This window comes from Puntigrus tetrazona, chromosome 23 (assembly GCF_018831695.1).
Source record: "Puntigrus tetrazona isolate hp1 chromosome 23, ASM1883169v1, whole genome shotgun sequence".
Taxonomy (NCBI): Eukaryota; Metazoa; Chordata; class Actinopteri; order Cypriniformes; family Cyprinidae; genus Puntigrus; species Puntigrus tetrazona.
In genome coordinates, this window is record NC_056721.1 from 12,546,038 (window position 1) to 12,571,838 (window position 25,801).

The following is a 25,801-nucleotide window of genomic DNA, read 5'->3' on the forward strand; positions in this document are numbered from 1 at the left end:
ATTATTAACATCTTCAGCAAAATGTAACAAACCTTTAAAATAAAAACTGAGTATAATGTTTATTGGACATTACTGTGATTCTCTAAAGTACAAGCACTGTAAACTAGTAGTTTTTCAAGCTTCCATAATTTTGAATTATGTAAATGCGCGCTTAATTTTTGGGGAGTAACGTGTTTAAATCGACAGGTCAACACAACAGTTTCAGATTGGTATCTCTTTGCGATTGGCTGTATCAGTGGCGTTCTTCTGCTTGTTCGGCCTGTAGTAATCTTTATTCTTGGGATTGGTCTCTTCTGATAGGCTGTTTAGAGTCCAGTTGTCCTCGGTGTTGCAGGACAGCTCATTACTGTATTGAAACATTGAATGGAAATGAATAACTCTTCGTTTATTTCTATGATATACTTTGAGAAATTGCTGGTAACTCACCTGGGCTGCGTGTCCGCAGCAGAAGTGCTGTCCTCATACAGCTTCAGCATGATCTCTGTGCGATCATCCTTGAGCTCTTTAGGCTCCTTCAGCCTGTTAAAGATCAAATCACAAGAAAAAAAAAAAATAATAATCACAAAAGTCCTAATGGACGTATTTTATATACACCGGTACAGTGTCTAAAATCAGCTTGTCAAATGTTTTTTAAAAGAAGAGTATTATTATTTATGCTGCATTTATTCATTTAAAAATTTAGTAAAATAGAAATATTGTGAAAAATTAGTTTCAGTGAAGTCAAATGATTATTCGCTATAAATCTCATCCAAAATATGTTTTTGTTTATATTATATATGTAAATGTACTGTCTATATTTATTATGTATATATAAATTTGTTCATACATTTATATATTCATATATAAATATAAAAAATATTGTTCATACATATATAAATGTTTATTTATATAAGCATAAGCATACATAGTATGCACACATTTTGTAAACAAAATTTTTTATTTAGGATGCGATTAATCATTTGACAGCACTAGTTTTAATATTCTTTTTAAAAAATTATATTCTTAAAATCCTACTTGCCATCACAAGAATAAATTTGATTTTAAAATGTACTGAAATTGAAAAGCGTTATTTTAAATTGTAGTAATATTTCACAATAGTGCTATTTTACTTCTTACTATTTATAACATTAATACTCTAAAATTTTTTAATCAAATAAAACATGAACATAAGAGACTTATGAGAAAACAGAGAAAATTCTTATAGATGCCAAACCTTTGAACGGCAGTGTATATATATTATGTATTTTTGTAATTTAATGATACGTCAAATTCCAGTACCTGGGTTCCAGACGCTCTTTCACTTTTGCTATAGAGCGAATGTAGGGGCCTATTTGTCTGGAAATAGTTGTTAAATAGGAGTTCTCCTGTCTTAACTGAAGCAGGTCATGAAGTTGTGCTAAATATAAAAAAAGAACACCAACAAAAATGACAAAATATGGTAACTAAGATATAACTGCTGTGAAATCTAAACAGTTATATACTTACCTTCATATATCTCCTGTTCATTTGCCACCCTCTGTAACGTCTCCTCCCAAATCTAAGAACAAAATGTATTGCACAATGACATCTTTTTTTCTTTTATTTTATACCCTCTCCTCATACCGTCAGTATTACTAAGTATAGGCCTCTGACCTCCTCGAACATGGCCCGCATGAGCTCGACTGAGGAGTATTCTGCTGAGATCTGTCTGTCCACCTGAACAGACCTCTCCAAAATCTCGTTCATGGTGTCAGGTTTGGTGAGAGAGTGGTGCTTGGTCAGGTCTCTGTGAATCTCCTGCACCTGCTCTTTGAGCTTCTGGATTTCTGTCTGTAAAGTCTAGTTAAACACACATGGAGAATATGCCAGTTGCAGTGCGGTATTTTTAACTTTTTTTTCTACGCAAATATGCATTTAGTGGTTGGACATAATGTAATACCGTTCATTTTCATTTCCTGTAATTTCCTCTTGGTAAGAACATTAACCCAAAAAATGGCTAAAAATAAAATATGGACTGAACCCTGAGTGTGTGAAAAACTCTCACCCTGTAGCTGTTTTCGTAGTTGCAGCAGTGCTCCATAAAGGGCGTCTCTCCGCCCTCCGCCAGCAGGACCTTGGTGCTGATGTAACGGTGTGAGGTCGGCCTGCGCACCACCGAAGAGCACAGTGACATGTCACTCGTCACTGGAGAGTGGCACTGCACTGACAGAGAGGATTGCATCCTGCAGGAAGATAATAAAAAATATGCACCTATTATGGATTTTTGCAAAGGACCTTTCATGCAGTACGTAACACAGCTCTAAGTGAACGAAAACATCCTTCAAAGGTTTAAATCAAAAGTGCATCATGTATAAAGTTATTGTTAAGAGCTGGCTCTGAATCACTAAAACAAGCCATTTTTTAAACGAGTACCAAACCGTTTCACGTTGACGTCAACGTGAAACTTTAGCATATGGCCCGCCCACTTGTTGGTGATTTACATGAAATCGACCAATCACTGGAGGGGTTTGGAAAAGTGAATCGTTTGGAATTCGTTGTAGACATAAGCTTAAAATAAATGCATGTTATTAGAAAATTTAACATCATAACCAGTTGTTGCGACTCAAGATATACCGAACCAAAATATAAACCTTTCATAACACATAATAGGGGTCCTTTACATAAGCATATTTGGTTTGCTTGAATAAACAGACTCACAGTCCGCTGGCGTTTACGAGACCTAAAGCCGCACTCCCTGTAGTGGACACTGACCGCCGCTGCCCCAACAGCAAGAGCGGCTCCAGGCAGCGAGCGAACTCAGAGCGATACTCTGTGTTGATCTGTGGGGATAGATTACAGCTGATATAACTTATGTGCTGATTTATTTAACATATTTTGATTGAGTAAACTAACCTTACTGCTCTGTGCTGGTCTCAGCCTGTGTGGTAGCTTCACGATCTTCTTCAGTCTCTCCATTAATTGCTGTGTGAGTTAAAACCAATCATTATAATTCTTGCTGTTGTTAACCATGCCCTGAAATAACCGCATTTTTTTTATTATTTAATAAAAAATATATTATTTGTTTGTTTATACTCACATATCCCATATCTAAGAACTCGAACTTATTTGCTGAGCTTAGGAAGGCAGAGCATGTAACAAGATGAACCTGGAAAGGATTCAGTGGAAACAACTGAAAGCAAGAAGAATATGTGAAAATATTAAGATGCATGAAGAAAATGCGATTACTTGGAGAGTTGGCAGGAGTGCTGCAAGATGAGATAGCTGCTCTTTGAAGGCTCTGTCCTTCTCCTCATGCTGACTAGAAGATAAAAACATAAGAGATCTTAAGATCTTTGGTCATACATCGCCTTTGTTTTTGTGTGTACAAATATATTATATATATATTTACCTTCGTGCTGCCTTGAGCAGAATCTTTTTTCTTTCTGCTAGTCTTTCCTGAGAGAAAAAACATGTTAATCTTTTCATGATAAAACATTTTCAAACATTTCCAATAATTTTTCCTTTTTAAATCTAAGTAACATAAATGTAACAAGAGACCCCAAAAAAGGCCCATTTAATCATGTTGTTCCAAAACTGTATACATTTCTTTCTTATTTTGAACGGAAAAGAGGACATTTTGAAGAACCAATAATTTGTTGGTCCTTTGACTTCTATAGTACGGAAAGAAATTGTTTGAAATATTAAAGTATATTCTTTTTATGTTTAACATAAAAAACTCATACGCGACTTGAACGACATAAGGTTGAATAAATTATGACAGAATTAAAATCTTTGGGCGAACTGTCCCTTCAGGTTATATAATTGTGCAAGGCACCTGCATGTTATTGAACAGAGTGCAGATGGCGCTCTCTTCTTCATCCACGTTGGCCCTGACCTCTCCAATCATGGCTTTGAGCAGAATAATGGCTTCTCGAGCTGATGTCTGAAGCTCCTTAACAGCCTGAGGAGAGGGAAATGACATCAATAGGTGCTTCACAGCTCCACACAATACAGATACAGATGAAAGTGCACATTAGTGTTAGATGAAAAGGATTGGAGAAAAACTCACTAAGACGGCTTGGTCCAATTTTTCACAGCCTTGTATATATGCTGTCTCAATATCAATGCAGTGTGCTCTGCTCTCCCTATAGAATTAGATAAACCCAGATTATTTTGAAATCAAAAGAGTGATATGATAATTATGTAAATTAAGCTCATAACTCACACTTGCATGTCTCTGAAGCAGTTGATGCAGAGCATGGACTTTTTCTCTGTAGAAAACATGATGTAGAGTTCCTCGTGGAGGGCTGCGATCAGACAGAAATTTTAGAATTTTATTGACAAAATACATTTTTATTTTTATTATATTTTGCTGAGGAAACTTCAAAAGTGGTTTTCAAAACACACACCGCATTTTTTGTGGGCTTCTTTGGTGCGCTTTGCCAAGGAGACAATCTCGTGGCAGGAAAACATCTTGGCTTGGTGGGTGGTTTCCCTGCAGTCTCGACACAGTGGCTGGCAACAAGTGTTGCAATAATACATTGCATCCACATCCTGAAGTTTGTGACAGAATAATTAAATGCATAACTAGACGAAACAAAAATTTTTTAAAAAAGAAATTCTACTGACTCTTTGGTTGGCTCTAATGGTTCTTTTTTAGTGAATCAAACACATATATAAGTAGTTACTGACTGGTTGTTCATATGACGATGTGTTGTGTGATCCTTTTCATTCTGACATATACCAAAATACGCGAGAAAATCTGCTGGAAATGTACTCATCCTCAGACCATCAATGATGTAGATCAGTTTGTTTATTCATTGCAAAAGATTTGGAGAAATTTTGCATTACATCACTTGCTCACCAATGACCAGTGAATGGGTGCCGTCAGAATGAGAGTCTAAACAGCTGATAAAAACATCACACCACAAATAATTAGCATGACTCCAGATCATCAATTTACGCCTTGTAAAGCAAAAATCTGAACACTATATTATTTTTACTTTCTCCAATTATAAAGTGGACTTGTCTGAATCAGGAGAGAAATATGCGCAGGTCAGCCACAAAAAGGGAAACAGTTCAGTGCCAAACAAATAAGTGCAGTGGATTTTGATGTGAAAGGACTACAGGGAATGGACATTTTTTCTTGGAGGAAGAGTAATAACAAATTATGTACTAAACCTTTAGCAAGAAGTGACAGTTCAAAGTTGCCTTAATGATTGATTTGTTTATTACACAGTGTTTCCATTTTATAATATATTAACTGTTCATATGGAGCTGCATAGACAATTATAATGCTTTTGCTTGGACTCTCATTCTGACGACACTCATTCTCTGCAGAAGATCTTGGTCATCACGTGATGTAATGCTACATTTCTCCAAATCTGTTCCAATAACAGACAAAATGATCTACATCGAGGGTGGCCTCAGGGTGAGCAAACTGTCAGCAAATTGACATTTTTGGGTGAACTATTCCTTTAAAAAATCTGTGTAAACAACTTGTATGAAAACTATATTTATGAAATTATATGAAAAAATATGTATTCAGTACAGTACTATCACATTGCTATTCAGATCTGCCTCCAAACAACCAATGCATAAAATCACCCTCTACACTTCACAAGTACATCACAATATATGACAAAAGATCCACTATTTCTATTACACCGTGACTGTTAAATTCCCGATGAGGTGCATGTTTCAGTGTTGTGATGGTAATATTGAGACCTGTTTCTTGCACTCCAAATCACAGTTCGCACACTGCACGGTTTCCTCACTGTCGGCTGAACTGTCCACCAAGAACTTCAGGAGTCGATCTTCTGGGGGGAGGGCGCTTATTCCTTTCACAACGGACTGATGTCTACAAAAGAATCAGACAGTTCTGTGTGCCTGTGCAGCACTTTTGACCCATTGCCTGATAATGTCTTAGTCATACATCTGGCATTGACGAGTTTATCTCTCCCTCATAGCAACAACGACACAAATAGCTCTCTTTTGAATTCTGAGATACAACAGAGACTGATAGACAATCCACCATGGTGTCAAAAATAGACTCAAACATGAGACTCGAATAAACATAATTCCCAGCAAAAAAAATATTTTACAATTTCTAAGCTTAATAGTTCAAAGGTTCCCAGTGAATTCATTTGAATGAGAACATTCAATGCATTTAATAAAAAGTGATTTAAACAATGATATATTGTCCTATACTCTACTTTGCATTGCTAATGCATAACAGTAACAAATACATAATGCATGCAATCGCAATGCCATAATGAAATGCTCATGTTGCAGCAGTCAAAATGCAACACAAATACTGAAAGAATTGCAGTAATTTAACCTTCAAATTAGCATTGAATTAGCTCAAAACAGATTTGTACTTACTCTAACATGCTGCTTTATAAAGACCACCAACTTCTTCCCATGTTTTGATATATTTCTTCCATAGGTGCAAGATCTCCAGTGTGCGATTAAGCTACTGCTAGACTTACTATATGGAAGCAGAAGGGTGAGCACACAGGCATTTCAGCCATCTCAACTGTAGCCAGCCCAGGACCCATGTATCCAGTGTCAAGTGTCAGATAGTGTTAGGTTTATTGTTTGATACCACAGTGGCCTTGGCAGCATGTGCCCAGAGACTTTCGATTAAGTCCAACACAAAGGCAGGATTTATGGTGCAGCTGTTGAGGGTAATCTCTCCTACAAATGCCCCTGACACCATATCGTTGAACGGGAAATTTCGTTTGACCATTTACATCTATAAATACAATGTAAGATTTTTCAAATGCATGCATGTTATAAGTGTGAACGCCCATTTCCGCCACAGAATAAAGAAATTGCAATTTTTAACCTTGTAATTATGACGTTCTTTTTATCGATGTAAAAAAGTCAAAATTGTTAGATATGAACTTTTACAAATTATATTTCCAAAGAGTTTATATTTCACAATTCTACATTAAAAGTTTAAATAACTCGAAGATCTTAAATTGAAAGAAAACAAGTCTAAATTGCGCTATAAAATGTTGTAATTATCTTGCTAATTTTTATACTTGTGCTTAATGCATTAATAATATCGCATACTTTTTGTGGATTGTGAGAATATAGTGATCAAGGATTAAATAAAGTAAATTCTTACCCACAGAGAGGGCAAGTCAGTCGGCTGTCCACGGCCCTTCCGCGAAGGCAGCTGGCACAGAACGTGTGGTAACAGTCCAGTAAACATGGATGCTCATACTGTTCTTGGCACAAATGGCACACCAGAGGATGGCAGTTGGCACTGTCCAGGTCATAGAGATTATCCAGAGGGGAAAAGATCTCTCCAGACATCTGAAATAATAAGAACTTATTCTGATATAGAATATGCGTGAACACGCTGTACATTTATACAGTGTATCTATCATAAATAGTATGCTAAGCATGCCTGGTGTCAATGGGCTCTCCTTCAATCAGAAAATATACTTAATCCAAGGTCAGTACTCATTATTGAAGCTATGACCCAAAATGCAGACTCTGAATGAGACCAAAAGCAACATAAAGGTCACTTGCACATACAAAAAGAATAAATGTACATATTTAATTCACAAATAATGAACATCTGAATACCTTGTCCTGTCCGAGTGCTACTGCTGCGTGGAGTGAACGCTGTGTGAAGGTACTCTGAGAGTTCCTAGATGCAGGACATGACTTCAACAACAAACAATCAATTGACACTCCTGTATCTGCTCTGTGAGGGGGTGATACGTAGGGGCCAGAATACTCAGACCCTGATTATACAACACAAACCAGTTGCCATTGTCTGTCAAAGGCAGAGTCGTGGTAACTAAAAATAAATAGGTATATCTTGCTTAAACTAACATGTCATGTCAGAATAATGGCGTCACCCAAAAAAACTGTTAGATCTTTTAGTTAGATATACATAGTGTACGTGTACGGGTAATTTTCTATAAAAGATCAACTTAAAATGTTCACAAATTTCTGTCATCATTTCCTCATCTTCCAATTATTCCAATTTCGTCAAGAAATAACTATTTTCTGTGAGTCACAAGTTTTGGTCGAATTAACTTTATTCAAACGTCTCCTTTGACGTTTCATGGCAAACAGAAGCAAATAATAATAATAATAATAATTATTATTATTATTATTGTTATTATTATTGAATTAGCTGTCCATTATGTCCAACAACGGACACATCGAACAGATCGATGACCTCCGGGATAGATTAAACCGCCTGTGACGTCACGCCCGCGCAGGCGTAGTTCTTCCTCAGTTTCGACGAAATTTCTCATTATGGCGCCTGTTGTAAGTTTAAACCTATGGACCTAGTTAATAAAATAACAGACGTTTCCATTCACCGCTGTGTAAACAAATAATTCGAGATAGCTTAATATGCGCGATTGCCGTCACGAAATAAGTTTAGCAATAACGCAGCGCTTAAAGCAAACGTTGTTTAGCGTTCAATGAACCCCGTTCAGCCACATTCACAGATAACTTAATCCAGTCTTGCGCGCAACATTTCTACTGGCGGTATTCTTACAATGACAGGACTGACATAGACACGAGACTTAAAGTATGTTTGTTGTATGTAATTGCAGAGGAAGCAGCAGAGCTCTAAAGGCGGAAAGAAGAAGAAGCAGGTCGTGAAGTTTACGCTGGACTGCACGCATCCCGTTGAAGATGGCATTATGGACGCTGCAAACTTCGTGAGTAGATCGTGTCCTTAAAAAGGCTTCTTGTGTAAAACGGGCTTCGTTGTACCGTAGAGGTCCGATAACCGCTAGCTGTCTGAGTGTTATGATTTGTCACTTGCTTGTGTGGATACAGGAGCAGTTCCTACAGGAGCGCATCAAAGTCAACGGGAAAGCAGGGAACCTGGGAGGCGGAGTGGTCACCATCGAGAGAAGCAAGAGCAAAATCACAGTATCTTCTGAGGTGCCCTTCTCCAAGAGGTTCGTGCTTCGATACATCTCGACTTTGTTTTGCCAAGTATTTTTCTTTTAACATCTTATTCCACTTTTCCCGCAGGTACCTGAAATACCTCACAAAGAAATACTTAAAAAAGAACAATCTCAGAGACTGGTTGCGTGTTGTGGCTAACACCAAAGAAAGCTACGAGCTTCGCTACTTCCAGATCAACCAAGATGAGGAAGAAGAGGATGATGAGGATTAAATTCAGTGGTTTTTTTTGTTTTGTTTTTTACACCTTTAAATAAATTCATGACAACATTTTATGCATCTAGATATAGTTATTTATAATTAGCTTCACCCACAAAAGATTCAGTTCTGATATTTGATTAAACTACATGCATTTGGAAAAATAGCACTAATTTTTACTTAAAGGCAGCTAGGATAACGGCACACTGTTCTGCTAACTTGAGAGAAAAACAGCATATGCACAAACCAAAACAGCATCAACATATACCAACTTACATGAACCTTTATTTAATATTAAGAAAAAAAAAAGAAACATTTCAGAATAGGAGATGGAATTCCAGTTTTCTGGACATATACTGCCTAAACAAAATTAACATTTGTAAGCACACTGTTTAAAAATTATAGAACAAAACATCAGCTTGTGGCTTGCCGACAAACTGTGGATGACTCTTGTAGGGACTTACATACAGATTATAAAGCATAACAAATGTGATCACAGTTTAAGCCCAGGTGAACACAAAGAAATGGCACAGTATTCAACATATTGCATGGAATGATGCTCTGTAAAGACATTGGTCCCAGATGATGGGACAAACCTACTCTTCTCAACATCAAGTCCATTATTTCAAAAACATGCTAACAGCAACACATGAGAACAGCATTTCTGTAGGTAACAATTCTAGCAAGGGCATGAACATTAAGGATTTACATTTCTAAAAAAAGGGAGAATGAGTTTAATAGAAATCTCACAGCTGATGTCTCATTTGCATTGTAGGAGTTGATAATACTTCCCTGATCAGATCAACAGGCGTCTGTGTCTTAAGAGTGAGAGGGAGAAAAAAAGGAAAAAAAAAGCTTACATATTAGCTACGTGGTCTTGAGGAAAATTATGTTCTTATGTATGGCGATGATAACATGGAGCTGGAAGTAATGAAAGTGATGTTTAAAAGATGAAGTGTCCCACAACACTTGAGTTGTCACAGGACTAACTGAACTTCCTCAGCCTGAATCATCTCACTTAAAAAGGCACAAGAATGGAGTGAGTTTGTCTTTTAGTTAACCATTAGCCCATTGATAGTCTGCATTTGAATGATTTAGCACCAGTTTTTGGAAGAGAGCAGACATGGATCTCACAGTCATCGTTATGGAAAAATAAACAACAAAATCTGATATACTTCCATTAGGAATGTATAAGTAAAGGGGATGGATCCAGTGGAATCCGAGTGCTCTGAGTAGTTGCTGGCTCTGTTGTGAAATTAAAACAGGCATGTGATGCCACAATTACCATTCTGAAACGCCCAAGCCTAGACAGATCAGTTAATGCAACTTCTTTCATACTTTTATCCAACACGTGGCTTGTCTTTCGAAAATGTTATATGATGTCCAAAAATAAAAGGAAAAATACACAATCCCATCCCAAACAAACTGTGATTACCGAGGTGACCTAGTGAGCGGAGGCATTCCATTAAAAAAAAAAAAAAAAAAAAGCCCCGGAGAAAATGTAAATGGTGTCCAATCAGAGTGTGCGCGGGTTGTATTCGGGAAGCTTCTTCAGCTTTTCTTTCTCCTGATCTGTGTCTTGCCGAGCAATAATCAGGGAGTGAGAATAGCCCATCACCACCTGAAATGACAGTTTTGAGTTGAAAAGAGTTCTGGGAGGACACAAGTCACGTTTTTGCCAGCAGAACTCACCTGTTCTGAGTACACCCCATCCAGAGTCTTGACCTCTTGAGCAGTGGTGGATGACTTGGGTTTGTTGTCACCATAGCCCTAAAATGAATAAATAATGTAATCTTACACTATTGAAGGAAGCCTTTTATGCTCAGCAAGGCTTAATGATATCTGTACACTTAAATGTTTTTGTGTATTTATTAATTTTATTACCATGATGGCAAAGCTACATTTTCAGTAGCCATTACACCAGTTCACGGTGTCACATGACCTTTCAGAAATGATTCTAACATACTGATTTTGTGCTTAAGAGACATTCGCAACATTGAAAACAGTTGTGCTGCTTGTTTTTTGTGAAAGCCATGCTACATATTTAGTTTTTTCCCCTGTCAGGATTCTCTGATCATTTGAAAGTTCATATGAGCATCATTTAATTGAAATATTTTATTTACTACCACCTTTGAATTTAAATGCATCAAATTTACATACACATATACACACTCTTAAACAGGTTTTAACAAAACACCGATAAACATACCAGCTCTCCAAATGTGGGCGATGGTCCCCAGCTAATGGTGCTATCATCGGCTGCTATGATAATACTGCTCTTCCTGAGTGGAGTTATAGATAACACCTAATCAACATTCTGAAAATATTTTTATAAAAACGCATTTTGAAAATCCTCTTGTCTTTACTTACCCACAGGCCAGACTACGAATCTTCCATCCACACAGATCCTGCACAGCTTTGGGGTACATGGTGGACTCACGGGACGTGTTTGTCACTCCCCAGAAAAACAGACCACCTAAAAAATAGAAAACAGCATTAACAACAAATATACGATGGGTATTATAGGCCGTTTTTTCCCCCAGGAAGGAATTACACACTTACCTGTTTCACTGACAGCAAAGGAACATTGATAGCCACAGTATATTTGAGTTGCTCCACGGCCAGGGAAGTCAAAGAGCTTGACTAACCGTGGGACCATCTCGTCTTTCTGCTCGGCATGGCCTAGTCGTCCATATCCCCCAAATCCCCATGAAAACACACGTTTTTGGGAATCTAGCACCAGCTGTGTGGACACAACAGTATAATCTTATATAATGGTAATTCATTCATATTTTCCTTGCACCACTATCCACAAACTTGCTACTCACTGTGTGATTGGCCCCACATGCTACATCCCGAGCCACGACATTGGGCACAGGAAGCACTTGGCCATCCTTGGTCTTCTCAATAAAAATGGCCACCCGTCTAGGGATCAGCTCACAGTCAAACTCGATCCGCTGGGCACGAGCGATGAACTTTCCGTCTGAATTATGCCCTTTTCGATACATTAGAGAAACAATAAATAATCCAAACAGGTGTGTATTTCAGTCAACCCCCATTTTACTACAGCGTTACCTAGTTGGCCGTATTCTGGGCAACCAAAAGAGTAAAGGTTCCCCTTGCAGTCCACAATCATACTGAATTCTGCACCACAGGCCACTTTGACTATCGGCTGCCCGTTGTACTGAATCTGTAGGTACATCAATGCAGATGCTCAGTGGACATTAAAAATACAATGGACATGTTGCATTAAAACCCCATTAAGCAAGTGAAACCAGAGAGAGTCTTACTGTAGCTGGGCTGAGGACAGCATCTGTCTGATTGCCCTGACCGAGCTGCCCCAGTTTGTTTTCTCCGAAGGAGTAGACGGTACCATTTTCTGTGATACAAAGCATAAGAGCATCACATTTGTAGTTGTGTTATTATAACAACAACAAAATAATTCAAATGAAGGCAATTATGACAAACATAATGCATTTTGCAAAACTTTGCCTACCTGTTAAAGCCATGGTGTGGTTTCTACCACAAGCAGCTGCTACAATCACTTCCTCCCCCAGGCCCTCAACTAGCTTCGGGGCCTCCAAACGTTTAGTGTCTCCATGACCCAGCTGCCCTTTTTCATTACGACCTGAGAAGAACCAGAGGTGGGAATTCAGACCTTTAGGTTTAGTTGTTTTCTTTTATAAAGATGGATATATTAGTTTAGTAAACAACTGTTATGTGCGTGTCAGTGAATGGTGTATATAGTTATTGAATAAATTGCACTTATGTTGGAATGGAATATATCAAAATATAAGTGTAAAAAATTTAAATTTTAACATACCAAAATGTTTTATGGTATATAAATGCAGTCATAGTGAACATAAGTGTTAAAAAAAAAAAAAAAAATTTAAAATAAATGACTTGACATCTTTGAGTCTTTGGTGTCAGTATGTCTTATGTTACTTCTCATGATGTGGCTTTTATGAGGGCGGAGTTAAAATCCTGAATAAAACAGGAAAGACTCATTCTTGTGTGGCCACATACCCCAGCTCCAGAGTTTGCCCTCTGTGGTGATGAGGAGACTGTGGGCAGCACAGGGTCCAGACACCACGCAGCTAACCTGGACATCATTAAGACATCCATAGCGATGGGGGCCCCACAGATTCTGCCCAAGGTTCCTGTAAGCAGCTAAAAAACACACAAAAAAACATGCATAAAGTACATCAAAAATGAAGATTCTATAAATGACTGCAACCCACACACTTCCTCTTTCTTATTTGAACTGTGAAGTCAATTTGACTGATGTTTTTTGTGATTAAAAGGTGATTGCTATTATCAGTTATTGTATCTCTCTTATTTCTCTCACATACTACTATAAATTCACTGCCATACATTTAGTCAGCAAATGCTTAAAATAGTACTTTTTTTGTTTTAATTTATATTTTTGTTCAGCTTTGATGCATTAAATGCATAAAAAGTGAGAGTAAGGTCTATTAAATACTTTTACAAAAGTAATGTTACAAAAAGATCTATTTAAAATAAATGTTGTTCTTTTGAATATTCTACTCTACTGATCTAGGAAACCTTGAAAATATAGATGAAGTTTCCAAAAGCATCATTAGCAGCACAGTTTTTTTTATGTTAAATAATATTAAGAAATATTTCTTGAGCAGCATTTTAAAATGATTTTTGAGGTATCATGTAACACTGAAATCTCAAGAATAAAGAATAAATCATGCGTGAAAACATTAAAACAGCAAATAATATTTCACAATATAATTTTTCTACTGTATTGCTGACCCCCCACACATCAAGAGAAATCCAAGGTGCAAACTAAAGTGCCAGTTAAATTCTGGTTTCAAAATGTTTCATTAACAGATTAACATGGATGACTCATTTAGGCAGGACTACTCTTCTGACGCCTTCAAAATCATACAGTAACCCAGATTTCTCTGGTTCACACATGATCATACCTTGCTGTTTTGGCACTTCTTTTCTGCCAATCAGGTCCCAGTTGGTGGCTCCAAAAACGAGCAACTGACCTTTGACTTTGGGAACCTCAAGTTTCTGAAAAAAAGCAAGAAGTCCATTGACAAGCCATTAATACAGTTTTCAAACGGAGCTCCAAACACTCCTATGGAGCACTTGGAGGTCCATGTAAAAAATAAAACTTCAGTAACAGTGAGCAAAATATCTTTATTTTAAAGCTACATAAATACTCAAAATATATTTTAGTACATTAAAAACAGTGTTATATCATGCATAATATTTTTCAAAAAGGGAAAGAATTCTCCATACATATTTCATATACAGCCACTTTTATATTTTCAAGATATTTTGGGCTCCTTGCCTTAAAAAAAAAAGTTGTAAACCCACTTTATCACATTTCTGTTTAAAAAATATAAATAATAGGTGTTTTCAAGTCACTGTATAGCATACATGCATACAGTATACGAATAGAAAGCAGCAATACGATCCAAAACATGTCCTTACAATCTTCTCCTTCACATCGTCGGCCACAGTGACCGGCTGCAGACCGGCTTTAGCAGCAGGCTTCCCAGGTTTCTTTGTGTTTTCCTGTTCAAAGTCATCAAACTCATCGTCGCTGCTAAACTCCCTGTCCTTTTTCTTTCCACCTCCTCTTTTTCTCTTCAGTCCACCGTTCCCAGACACGTCTGTCACCTTCTTGCGTGGCATAGTTCAAAATCCTACAATAAAAACAAAACAAAGAAAGTAGTAAGCGAACGGTTTGCTCTTCCGACTAACAGTTACGATTTGACAGAAAGAAGAATCAAACGAGCCGAAACATGGGAACGAAGACACGAAGTCGAAGTGATTCGTATCCCTCTCTTGGTTTAATTCCCAATTATCTCACGGCAAAAGAATCCTTAAGAAATCACACATACGCTGTGCTTATTAATGCCAATGTCTTGTTTCTTCCTGTAACTGTAGATATAAATGCGAAGCGTTGTGAAAGCGGAGGTCTCGTGCTATGCTAACACACTAGCAGCGCCGTAACAAAAGAATCAGCAGCAACGCGTCTGTCTCCATTTGTTTCTTTGTTATGTTTTATAACGCAGCCGCCGGTTAGCCAACTAGCACCGCTCCGCTTTAACCAGACCAGTAACCAAACTACTCACTTACCCACGTGTTATATCTACCCCCGTCCCGTAAAAACGGTCCAAATCATCAACTTATGCCCCACGGAAAGTGCTTTCGAAAGACTTAACGCTTACAGATGTGTCTAACGCAGACGTAGCCGTGTTAGCATGCTACACTGCATTTGCATCCGAAGCCGCAATCATAAACATCGAGAATATCATAACTCACCTGAGTTAAACTTTCCCCTATCTACTTTAAATACAAATATCTAAAGTCACGGAATGCAGCCGCGTTGAGTTAAGCGGCCGTGGCTTGGTCTCTTGCGCTGGAAGATGCGATTATTATATAAGTAGATTTCCTGATTCAGATGCTCTACTTATGTCTGTCCGTCTTCCTCGTTTTTTTTTTGATTGATTCGGAACAAAAGACTCGCAGCCTCGCGATCAAACCACGTGGGTGCAGCGCACACTCAGGGCTTTATATCGCTCACATCTGGCTGAGGAGCTTGGGGACTTTGTAGAACAAAATAGTGAAATAAACGCGCATTTAAAGATATATCGAGGTCATTTGTGTAGAATTACACAGGGAAAAGTTTATCTTACTTAATAAAACGTAAGACCACCCGCGTTGCTCGGAATTAACGCGTTGAGCTCAAGGGGTCCTTTACTTTTATTTTTACTATGTTGATTTTGGTTCAAGTGCGCAATTTAATAGCTCATGTAACTTTCATTGCAGTGAGTGTGTAGTCCGCAAAACAAAAACACGAGGATGGGATGCAGAGCTGAGCGAACTACAAATTTTGAGTCTTGTTGGCTAGACTGAACAGCGCCCTCTGCTGTGCCGGAGGACGGACCTCGTAAACAACTTTCTCCACCATGGAGGAATTGAACGGCGACAAATCTGAATAGGATTGATATGCATCCATCCATCCCTGCTTTCCACTGCAACCTCTGTAGTTCATACATTCCTTGCATTCTTGCAATGCCGTATACGTTAAAACGAAAGAGTAAAAGGAATTCTGTAGACGGAGTGCGCAAGGTAAGTGATTATAATATGCCCCAGATAAACAAATCCAACGTGAAACAAAAAAAATCATTCTATCAAAAATCATTCTGTAAGGCATTCACAGCTTCTGACTGAGATATACGTGCACATTAAATGTGGATTAAAGGGAATTCAGTTCTTGTATGATGTCTTTATATAGCACGTCTACTTGTCAAAAAGCTAACTGTCTGGTTTTATTTTTCCAGTACATTTGGTAATCTTTTGAAACACGTTGCATGTTAAAAACATACGGTATGATTCATTTGAACCAATACCAAAGGGCATTTAAATTATGGTCTTCAAGACAAAAGCAAGCTGTTTTCTTCTAATAGTCAATGGCAATGTTTATGTAAAAGCTAAAATAATTATATATAAAGAGTTTATTTGCAAAAACAGATAACTTTTAACTTTAATTTTCAAATTTTCAAAGATCATTTTAATTGTTATCCTGTTTTATCGTGTTTTATTCTGTCAGCTGTATTTTTTTTTATTTTTATTTTTTACGTAATCAGAATAACTTTCAATTTTATTAAGATTAATTGGAACACACAATGGAAAAAAAATATTTTTGAACTTATCTGAGTTTGCAAATGCACTCTGTATAGCCTATAATAATAATAATAAAAAAACAAAATAAAATATGAGGTAATAAGCAATATCATGTTTTCCAAGTAACATAAAACATAATTTTAATTAATCATCTTCTATGTGTAATATGCTTTCATTTTGCCTGACAAAGTAGGACTTTAAAGTATATATATATATATATATATATATATATATATATATATATATATATATATATATATATATATATATATATATATATATTTTTTTTTTTTATTTATTTTTTTTTTCAATTAACTTCTTGTTCTTAATTAAGTGCTGTCTATCTAGCTAGCATATTAATGCCTCTCTTTTTCCCTCTATCAATGCCGTGCCCCCCTCCAGCAGCATGGAACTATTGAAAGACAAGTTCCTGTTCTGTGATTGGTGGGATTGCGGGCCCGATGGTCTGCCATTGGCTGCTTGTTTCTTTGAGCATTTGCATACTGCAGGGAGGCTCTCTCCTGATGTACGGCAGGGGGAAGGAGTGAGTGCAAAGAAAGGAAAAAGGGAGGGACTGGGGGAAAAGAATAGAGGGAGAAGAGTTTTCATATTCGTGGGAGACGCCGTGTCAGTTAATGGACTGGGAGTCTCAGAACTTGTTCCTTCACTAAAAGAAGCGTTTGAAATCCGCTCTTCACACTTGCTGTGCTTTCTGAGGAAGATACAGGGGTGTCATCAATGGTAGATTCACAGATGGCTGCACTGCGCAAAGATGGGAGCAGACATGACAATGGATTTATATTGATAGCTTGTGATCAATAAGGACAATATCAGAGGGGTGACATTTAAGGGACATAAAGCCAGACTTGTGAGTAAGTCTTTCTTTGGAAAAAAAGAAGCTAAAATTCTAGTGCTTATATTTTTTTACATATGAAAATCAGACCCGCGGGGGGGAAGTAAGTGATGAAGCTGTAGATAAAAATCAAAAAACGTCCACGCTCTCAGATGAAAAAATGTTTGTGCATAATAATCTGAACACGTTATGCCATCTGACTTATTTATCAGTATTATTGCTTCTTGAGACAGAAAGTATTCACTTACAGGGGAATTGTTTTGTTCTTTTGTTATAATGAAGATTCTGGGCTAATTATGTCATACTAATAGGATTGATTTTAATATAAATCCGGCCTCTGATTAAACAGATACAGCGCTTTGTAATTTTTCTTGCCATCATAGATAAACAGATGTAAATAGATGGACTGATCTGATAAATATTGATCTGAGAGGGAAATATAAGAAGCCTGGTGGACAATAACATTCAATCAAAGCTACTTTATTTTATTTGACGGCTATGACTTTTACTGTATATGTGTGACATTTAAAAGGTAATCTGACATCTATATCAGTTCAGTGCTAAAGCTAATCAGAGCAGATTCATGGTCTGTCCTTCAGCCTTACGGTTTGATGGGGTTTGACGTGAGCTCACTCACGTGGGATGACCATTTTGAATCAGACCGGTCCTTTTGGTCATTTTTGGACCATTGTTTCATCAAAGGACCTTGTCTTCCTTCACTTTATCGGATCTGCTGTCTAATGCATTGATTAAATGTAAATTCACATAGCCACTCCAGGAAGTGGAGAAGGGTGGCATTTTAAAGATTGTATGTGAAAAGAGGGGCCACGCATGGAGAGTTAATATGTGTGGAGGTCCAGAGGCTCCCGTCTTTGTGCCTGTGTCCAAGGTGATGCCTGTGTTATTTATTTGAAAGGAGTCGCTAGGCCATTCATTGGGCCTGCAGCTCTTATATGTGCTTTACTCTCAACCATTCAACCTTGCTGCATCTATCGAGGTGGGAGATATGCTATTTGCCTTTGTCTATTCACTTGTTTCAGCCTGGTCTTCCCCCTGCCCGTTTTTTTTTTCTTCTAGTGAATAATTCAAGCACACTGACCTCCAGCTGTTAGGTTATCTATCGAGAAATGAGATTACATACTCTTTACATGTACTTTGTGAAGCTAGGCAGTAACTTTTATCCAAAGCAAATGATTGCTTTGCACGAGCGCATTTGAAGTCAGCATTTGTTTTCTGGGAATCAAACTCGTTATTAGTGCCACACGTTATGGGAGTGGAGATATCTGATGCGGTTAACAAATTGCTGACTAATTTTATTACAAATACTGGTACTGACTGGTCTAACTAAACCTGTCCTGAAAGTCTTTGCAACACATTTTTCTGTATCAGCCTCCGGTCATTCCTCTTGGTTGAATTGTGTTATTCTGACACACGCTGAGAGTCTTTCCCAGTAAATGTGGGAGGAGATATTGTGCAAGGATTCAGCTGGTAAGGCAAGCCTGGATCTGCCACACACTGTTGAGGAATTTAACATTTTCACCCAGTCTCCTTTAGTGACTTGTAACGTCCATGAACAACATAATAAAAACTTTAATTTCAGCAAAAGTCATATTCCAGGGGTGTGGTGTTAGTTGTGTTTAAACGCATTGTGTTTCAGTAGACCATCCAGTGTGTGTTTAGGGACTTTGAGTTGAACATTTTAGAACGCATGTGTTGACACAGCTTTTACTCTTTTACAGGAGTGCAGATATGACTACATATTAACTTCATGGCATCTCCACAGTCTCTTAACCCTCCTGAAAAAGGTTAGTACATGTATCACGCTGCTCATTGTTAGGATGTAATTAATATCAACTGATTAATTAAAAGAGAGAGGACCCATGCAGATCAAGCTATTTTAATAATATTTATATACTATTGTAGCATTTATTAATATTTAGAATGATCTAATGATCTAAAAAATCTTTAACTTTTGTAATTTTAGCTTATACATTTAAATTAAGTGTTATTTAATTTTATTATTATCTTATTTTGAGTTAATAATAGCAACACTGCTGTCTTAAGGCCTTATGATGTGTTCAATAAGTCTCTTAAAATATGAGATATTTTAAATTTCACTTATTATGATAAGGTCAGGTGGTAAAATGCCATGTGGTACAATTTTTTATGATATTAACAAATAAATCATTTATAATATTTTATACATTTATAAATGCATTTTACCATTTGTTCAGTTGAAAATCTTAGATGTGCACGTTGACGTGTAAAAGATCATTAAACCACAATAAATGTTTTATTCAAAACGTCTTAAAAATGGTACACAGTTTTTTCAGTACCATATGAAATCATCATGAATACTTTACTGTATATTAGGAACTTGACGTGTGTTTTAAACTAGATTTTTAGCAGAAGTGTTCACTCTTATACGTCATTAACCCACATACTATGATTTAAATTCAATTCTTCCGAGCCCAGTGGGGCTTAGTCATGATTTGCTAGTCCTGCCAAGATGCTTGAGGAGGTGCGTCATGTGACATCACACTGTTCACTGTACTCTCTGGTATAAACAAGGCCCAAACAAAGAGTAGCTGTGCATGACACATTAGGGTGCGTACCTTTCAAACAAAGAGAAACCATAAAGAGTAACCATAATGACAGCGTGCAAGCTGTTAATGGCCCGTGCATGTCACCTGTTCTGGTATATTACAGAACAGTACAGTGTATGAAACTCTGAAACAGTTCCCCAATTGAGGGAATACAGCATTACCCTCTTAATCTCCAGAAAGCTTGTGAAACTGCTTGAGGGCTCGGCGGCTCTCAAGGTAACTGACCATATGCTGCAGCAGAGCAGTTCTTCCACCATATGCCACCTGCTCCTGACACACAACTATCCCGCAACCATGGAGACTGCTTGCATGAGCCAGTCGCTTAAATTTCTAGTTTCACCCAAAATCCACCTGGCTGGGTCTAAGAGGTTCTCATACTTTTGCTGGAGAGAGGAGGATAAGGACAAGAGGCACGGTAAACAAATGTTTTTTTTTGGTTTAGCGATTTGTTGAAGTGATTGGAGCACTGCATGATTACTGACCTTTAGAGCCATTTTCAAATCATGCGATCTTATATTTCCTCGAGTCACCAATTTGTGTTATTTTATGATGTAAATCTGCACTGTGGAAAATTGGAGGAAATTTAAACAGAGAAATTTCAAACATAGAAATGTGAGCATGGGAATGTCTTATTCGCAGCTGGCTGCTGCACTGTCGATTTGCACAACCCGCTTTCTTGGAGCAAGTGAAATCATTTACTAGTATGAAGTACTTTCAGTTGAGTATTCTCTATAGAGACCATATGGTCACATGTGTAATCCTGCTTGTCACATGATCTGTTATTCTCTCCCAGTGCAGAAGAGACCGTAATCTCTATTACTGTTTTTGGCTTCTTTGCTAAACGTAACATTCCAACAATTGGTCAGAAGGGGCCAAAAAGTGATGTCATGTTTTGTTGCTTGACTTAACTTTACTTTGTCATTACGCTATTGCTTTTGGATTCGGCTCGCAACTCACTCACACTTTTGGTGCATGTAACAGATTGTTTTCATCTGTATTATTTTGTCCATCTGTTCGATGTTTGTGGTATGTGTTATCAGAGGGACGGAGTTTTGGCTTTTAGCTTGTGAGTTTTGGGTGTTTTTCCGAACAAATCTGATGACTCGCAAGGGCTTCGTCTCCAGTGTTATGGTCAAAACATATTATTGAGCCTTTTCTTTGACTCGGTCCGGCGTCATAATGGAATACAAATGTAGCTGCTTGGATACAGAATGTGCACTGAATCATAAAGACCTCATTTTTGTTTTTGTTTTGTTTATGCTTTAATGTGAAATTGCATTATGCATGCTAATTCAGAGTGTTGAAATGAAACTCTAATTCATTGCAATCTGTTCATAGCAGGCAGGTCCTAGGGATTATACCGTGGCTTAGCGGTTACACTGACAAACACGATGCTCATGAATTAAAATACAGTAGATGTACAGGATTATTCTCTGTTCTTTTTAGAAATATTTCCAAATTCACATTTGTAGTAATGCACAATGAGGTTTAGAGGGTGGCTTGTTCAAAAAAAAAACCCCAAAACAAAAAAAATCACAGCATTTACATAGCAGTCCTTCGAAACTCCTCAGAACGCGTTGTCTTTCACATAGCACTCCAACAGCCAATCAGAATGCGCTGTGATGGTGTTTTGAGTGTTTGTATGTCCACCATGTAAGCGTTTAAGCACCGTGATGGTGTTCTAAGCATTTATTTAAACAACGTGATGGTGTTCTGAATGTACTGTGATGTGTTTTCCATCTTTGTCTAAGCATTGTGAAGTGTTCTGAGTGTTTGTTTGAGGTTTGTTTAAGCACCGTGATGGTGTTCTAAGCATTTGTTTAAGCAATGTAATGATGTTCTGAGTAGTGGTGCAACAGAGCGCGGTGTTCGGGTCATACTACGGATTTTGAGTCATGGATCGGATTATTTTTCGGATCAGCAAAAAAAAAATTGCCTTTCCTTTGTTACTAAAAAAGTTACTTTAAGGATTTCTACACCCTAGCAGAAACTACTAGCTTACCTACTAAAGTCAGTAATACATCAAGAACAATTACACAAATTACAAGCATAGATGAACAGCCTACAACAAAGAATTAGGCTTTATAAAGAGAGTAACAGTAGCATTCAGGTGTGCGTGAAATGTTAAATAAGTCTAAAACAACACAATAGTCCTTACAGCATACATTAAATACATATTCATCTTTGTTAAAGCTGTGGTGTTGTTTGATTAATGGACCAGACAGAAGAAGGTATTTCTAGGCTGCCGTCTCTTTGCCGTCTCTCCACTCCGGACACCATAGCAACTGCATAATAACACATGAATAACCACCCTTAAAGACCCAACTACCACCAGCCTAGAAACATTCAAACTACACCGAAGACAGTAGCAACATGGATGTACACACATAGAGACTGGATCAGTCAAAGTCAGTCTGTGAGCATTTCCACTGGAATCGTAGTTATACACCTTTCTTTGGGAATTTAAAAAATAGCAGATTTTAAAATGTAAAAATCCTATTTTTATCAGTTAAAATTAAGCCTTTTGTGTTTATTTCAGAGTCCATGGTCACTTCTGTGACTCCAAAGGCCCAGGAGGAGGAGGAAGAGGATGATGAAGATGAGGAAACTGGTGAGAAGTTTGAGTTTGATGACAGCGAAGATGAGCAGAATACAGCGGAGAAATCTGTTGAGAATAAAGAGTCAGGAACTCCTCCCGTGGAAGCTGAGCATTCAGAAAATACTGATGCACTTTATTGTCAAGCTATGAAGCGTAATCATCAGGCAGTAAACGGAGGGACCCCTGCTGGTCTGGAGGACCAAAATATCCTCGCACACCCTCACACAACAAACTCAGGTTAGTCTGCAGTACACGTCATTCACAAAATATGAATAGATTACCTCAGTGATTCTTGAAACATGGGATACAACAAATTTTTTTTATCTTATTTTACTTTAAACTTATTTTATCTCTGCACCCAAGAACTAGTGATCTGTTTGTTGGGAAATTATTAATACTTTCTGTTCTGTTCTCTTTCTGTTCTTCCTACAGAGATGGTGGCCAGACAGTCTCCCGACGGGTAAGAATGTTTGTATGCCTTGTGTGTTATGCCTCTGACATTTTCCACTTGAACCTTATTTGTCCTACAGGATGTCTTTACAGACACTAAATCTTTTATAGGCTTACTGTTAAAGGTGTTTGTCCCATGAAGGACTTTACTCTGTGTCTTAGTTGTATAGCTCTATTGTTGAATATTTACCTTTTATGATAACACATTTCCTGCTGTATTAGTTATTAAACAACTTGCTCTGGCTCTAGTGACACCTAGTGGTAATGCAATGTGACCATCGGCACACTGACTGATAAGAATAAACATGGTGGGGCAGCATTTCAATACTTCTGCATTTCTTTCTTGTTTCAGGAGTTCTGTCTCAGCCGAGCCTCGAGTAGCCGATGAACAAGCAAGCTTTTGGAAAAGAAATAACATTTATGAAGGTATCATACTCAGAGAATATATGTAGTCTTTGTGGTTATAAATGTGGCGAGATTAATCTATTTAATGCAGTCTACTTGGACTAGCTGGATGTACCAAAATGTGTCACTCCAAGGGTTTAAATAACCTGCCGTCTAGTGACTGACCGCCAACACTGAAACACGGTTTAGGTTGAAATAATGCAAAAAGCTGGTAAAAAAAACTTCTTGTTTCAGTGTTGAAAAAATATTGAAAATGTAGGAAAAAATCCTGATACAAAGTTGTTAAACATATAATTGAAGCAACTTTTAATTGTTCTTTCTAAAAAGGTAAAAAAATACTTATATCAATAATAAAATTATAACTATAAATATAAGAAGTTTAAGTTTAGTATAATTTTGCAATATCGATGCTGATACCCAAAATGAGTCCAAACACCCAGATGGCTAGTGATTGACCTTTAACTTTGAAAAGTAGTTAAAATAATGTCACTTGTTGTTTCAACCTTGAATTAACATTGAATCAATGTTAGAAATGTTGAAACAATGTTAAAATAATGTTTAATGTTAGAGATTGTTTTAAAAAGAAAAAAAAAAACAGTCAAAAAATGAAAAGTCAGTGTTTAAATTTCAAAAGGACATTGTAAATGCACTACAATATTCACAAAACGGAAACAAAGCTCAGCAGTGATTCAGCCTTTTTCTATGGCGTTTGAGAAGAAATGCTTGCTGGGAAGGCATTGCTTAAATCTGACAAATCTGTTTGAAAATGTATCTCCAGATTCACATATTGGGCCGGAGTGCCTCTATAAAGCTATCCAGAAGTCTCCCCGCAAACATGCTCAGACAGGTTGGTGGCTCTGTGAAGGGGCTGTGCCATGCCTTCCTGTAAATCCACACTAATGCACAAATCAGCACGGAAATCAGAGATCTGAAAAATAGCAATGACTAATCCAATCCAGACCCGCAGGAATCTCTCGGGAAAGCAAACAACACACCCATGCCAAATGTCCACGCTTGGTTCAGCCTAATAAATCAGATTCTTTGGAGATTTTACTTGAAAAATCTGTTGCAATCCAATCAAATAACACAACAAACAAGTGATTTGAGCAAACTAAATCATACAGTGAATATAAAATCCCTTATCAATATAAATCATCATATTCCTAAATTGTGAATTCTGCATTGGGAAAACATTTGATGCATGTTTCAAGTACTTCATGTAAACTAACAAAGTATTTGTCATGATTTTGAGACGTCCTGATAGCGCCAAAGGGAATTCAAAGCTGTGTCCCTTGACTGTTAAACAGTCTCTGCTATGTGTGTGCAGCCCCAGTTCACTCTCGGGAATGGTTCAGTGTGGTTTCAGAGCTCACTCTGCGACTGCATAAAGGTACAATCCCCAGGACAGTTGGAATAGCTGTGCCGTTTTTGTATTCGACTGTAGATCTCCTTTTCCCCATTACTCGGCTCTCTGGAATACTTGATTCTGATTGGTATGATATTTCCTAATATTCTACGTCGCCCATGGCAGTACTGTATGATCAGTCTACTTATACTGGTACTTGTCTGTCATATCATGGTACACTTGCACTCTTTTGCAAGATGTAACCAGTACCTTCTTTCTCTCAGTTATTATTTGAATTGATAATTACCTTTATCAATTTTAATATTGCTGCAATGGTTACATTGTTGGTCTTGCTGCTAAGCTGCTTGATTTGTATGTTAAAGTTGACCGTTTCTACTAGCAGTAACTCGTAATATTATTACAACTTTTAATTACTGTTTTCCATTTTAATATATTGTAAAGTTCAAGTTTTCAGTCTCACATTATATTTCAAAAATTCTTCCAATACTAATTTATTACTCTTAATATTGAAAACAAGCAAAAAAAACAAAACTTTTGCAGCTTTTGCAGAAACAGTTTTTTCAGGATTCATTGATGAATAGAAAGTTCAAATGAACAGCATTTATTTCAAATAGAAATATTTGTAACTTATCAATTTAAGACACCCTTGCTAAATATTAACCAGCTGACTGTACATTATAGTTCACAGCATATTTAGATCCATCTTGACCCCTTTGTTTACCATTCAGGAATAATTA

At 37.3% G+C, this 25,801-nt stretch overlaps 4 protein-coding genes across 10 annotated transcripts in view; 2 read left to right on the forward strand and 2 right to left on the reverse strand.

Moving 5' to 3' along the window:
- Positions 1 to 33: 33 nt before the first annotated feature.
- rnf207b (ring finger protein 207b) lies at positions 34 to 7,693 on the reverse strand. 3 transcript variants are annotated; one of them, XM_043225400.1, is made up of 19 exons: positions 7,561 to 7,693; positions 7,379 to 7,467; positions 7,094 to 7,284; positions 5,686 to 5,818; positions 4,368 to 4,512; positions 4,184 to 4,265; positions 4,028 to 4,103; positions 3,794 to 3,919; positions 3,368 to 3,414; positions 3,205 to 3,277; positions 3,056 to 3,124; positions 2,872 to 2,940; positions 2,677 to 2,798; positions 2,024 to 2,201; positions 1,633 to 1,818; positions 1,486 to 1,537; positions 1,279 to 1,396; positions 427 to 519; positions 34 to 346 (listed from the first exon to the last, which is right to left on the reverse strand). In XM_043225400.1, exons 3-19 carry the CDS (start codon positions 7,282 to 7,284, stop codon positions 202 to 204), a joined length of 1,905 nt encoding a protein of 634 aa, XP_043081335.1. In that variant the 5' UTR covers positions 7,379 to 7,467; positions 7,561 to 7,693; the 3' UTR covers positions 34 to 201. The 3 variants fall into 3 exon arrangements, with proteins under 3 accessions (XP_043081335.1, XP_043081334.1, XP_043081336.1); XM_043225399.1 differs by lacking the exon at positions 7,379 to 7,467 and having other exon boundaries at positions 7,561 to 7,691; XM_043225401.1 differs by lacking the exons at positions 7,094 to 7,284; positions 7,379 to 7,467; positions 7,561 to 7,693 and adding an exon at positions 6,343 to 6,852.
- A 466-nt stretch (positions 7,694 to 8,159) lies between these two features.
- Positions 8,160 to 9,180, forward strand: LOC122329204 (60S ribosomal protein L22-like). The gene is made up of 4 exons (XM_043225405.1): positions 8,160 to 8,256; positions 8,550 to 8,657; positions 8,779 to 8,903; positions 8,980 to 9,180. Exons 1-4 carry the CDS (start codon positions 8,245 to 8,247, stop codon positions 9,122 to 9,124), a joined length of 390 nt encoding a protein of 129 aa, XP_043081340.1. The 5' UTR covers positions 8,160 to 8,244; the 3' UTR covers positions 9,125 to 9,180.
- A 193-nt stretch (positions 9,181 to 9,373) lies between these two features.
- On the reverse strand, positions 9,374 to 15,638 carry rcc2 (regulator of chromosome condensation 2). Of its 2 annotated transcripts, none has more exons than XM_043225402.1 (13): positions 15,421 to 15,638; positions 14,584 to 14,798; positions 14,064 to 14,157; positions 13,135 to 13,278; positions 12,605 to 12,736; positions 12,399 to 12,487; positions 12,184 to 12,298; positions 11,937 to 12,103; positions 11,671 to 11,851; positions 11,479 to 11,584; positions 11,318 to 11,390; positions 10,801 to 10,878; positions 9,374 to 10,729 (listed from the first exon to the last, which is right to left on the reverse strand). In XM_043225402.1, the coding sequence occupies exons 2-13, from the start codon at positions 14,785 to 14,787 to the stop codon at positions 10,625 to 10,627; spliced, it is 1,488 nt and encodes a 495-aa protein (XP_043081337.1). In that variant the 5' UTR covers positions 14,788 to 14,798; positions 15,421 to 15,638; the 3' UTR covers positions 9,374 to 10,624. The 2 variants fall into 2 exon arrangements, with proteins under 2 accessions (XP_043081337.1, XP_043081338.1); XM_043225403.1 differs by lacking the exon at positions 15,421 to 15,638 and adding an exon at positions 14,997 to 15,136.
- A 1,691-nt stretch (positions 15,639 to 17,329) lies between these two features.
- arhgef10lb (Rho guanine nucleotide exchange factor (GEF) 10-like b) overlaps positions 17,330 to 25,801 on the forward strand; it is a 37,101-nt gene continuing 28,629 nt past the window's right edge. The window contains exons 1-6 of one of the 4 annotated variants that reach the window (XM_043225393.1): positions 17,330 to 17,657; positions 19,378 to 19,443; positions 22,784 to 23,080; positions 23,276 to 23,303; positions 23,646 to 23,719; positions 24,477 to 24,545. In XM_043225393.1, coding sequence (XP_043081328.1) covers positions 19,407 to 19,443; positions 22,784 to 23,080; positions 23,276 to 23,303; positions 23,646 to 23,719; positions 24,477 to 24,545 — 505 coding nt within the window. In that variant the 5' untranslated portion in view covers positions 17,330 to 17,657; positions 19,378 to 19,406. The remainder of the gene's footprint in view (positions 17,658 to 19,377; positions 19,444 to 22,783; positions 23,081 to 23,275; positions 23,304 to 23,645; positions 23,720 to 24,476; positions 24,546 to 25,801) is intronic. The other 3 variants (XM_043225394.1, XM_043225396.1, XM_043225395.1) reach the window with 3 other exon arrangements.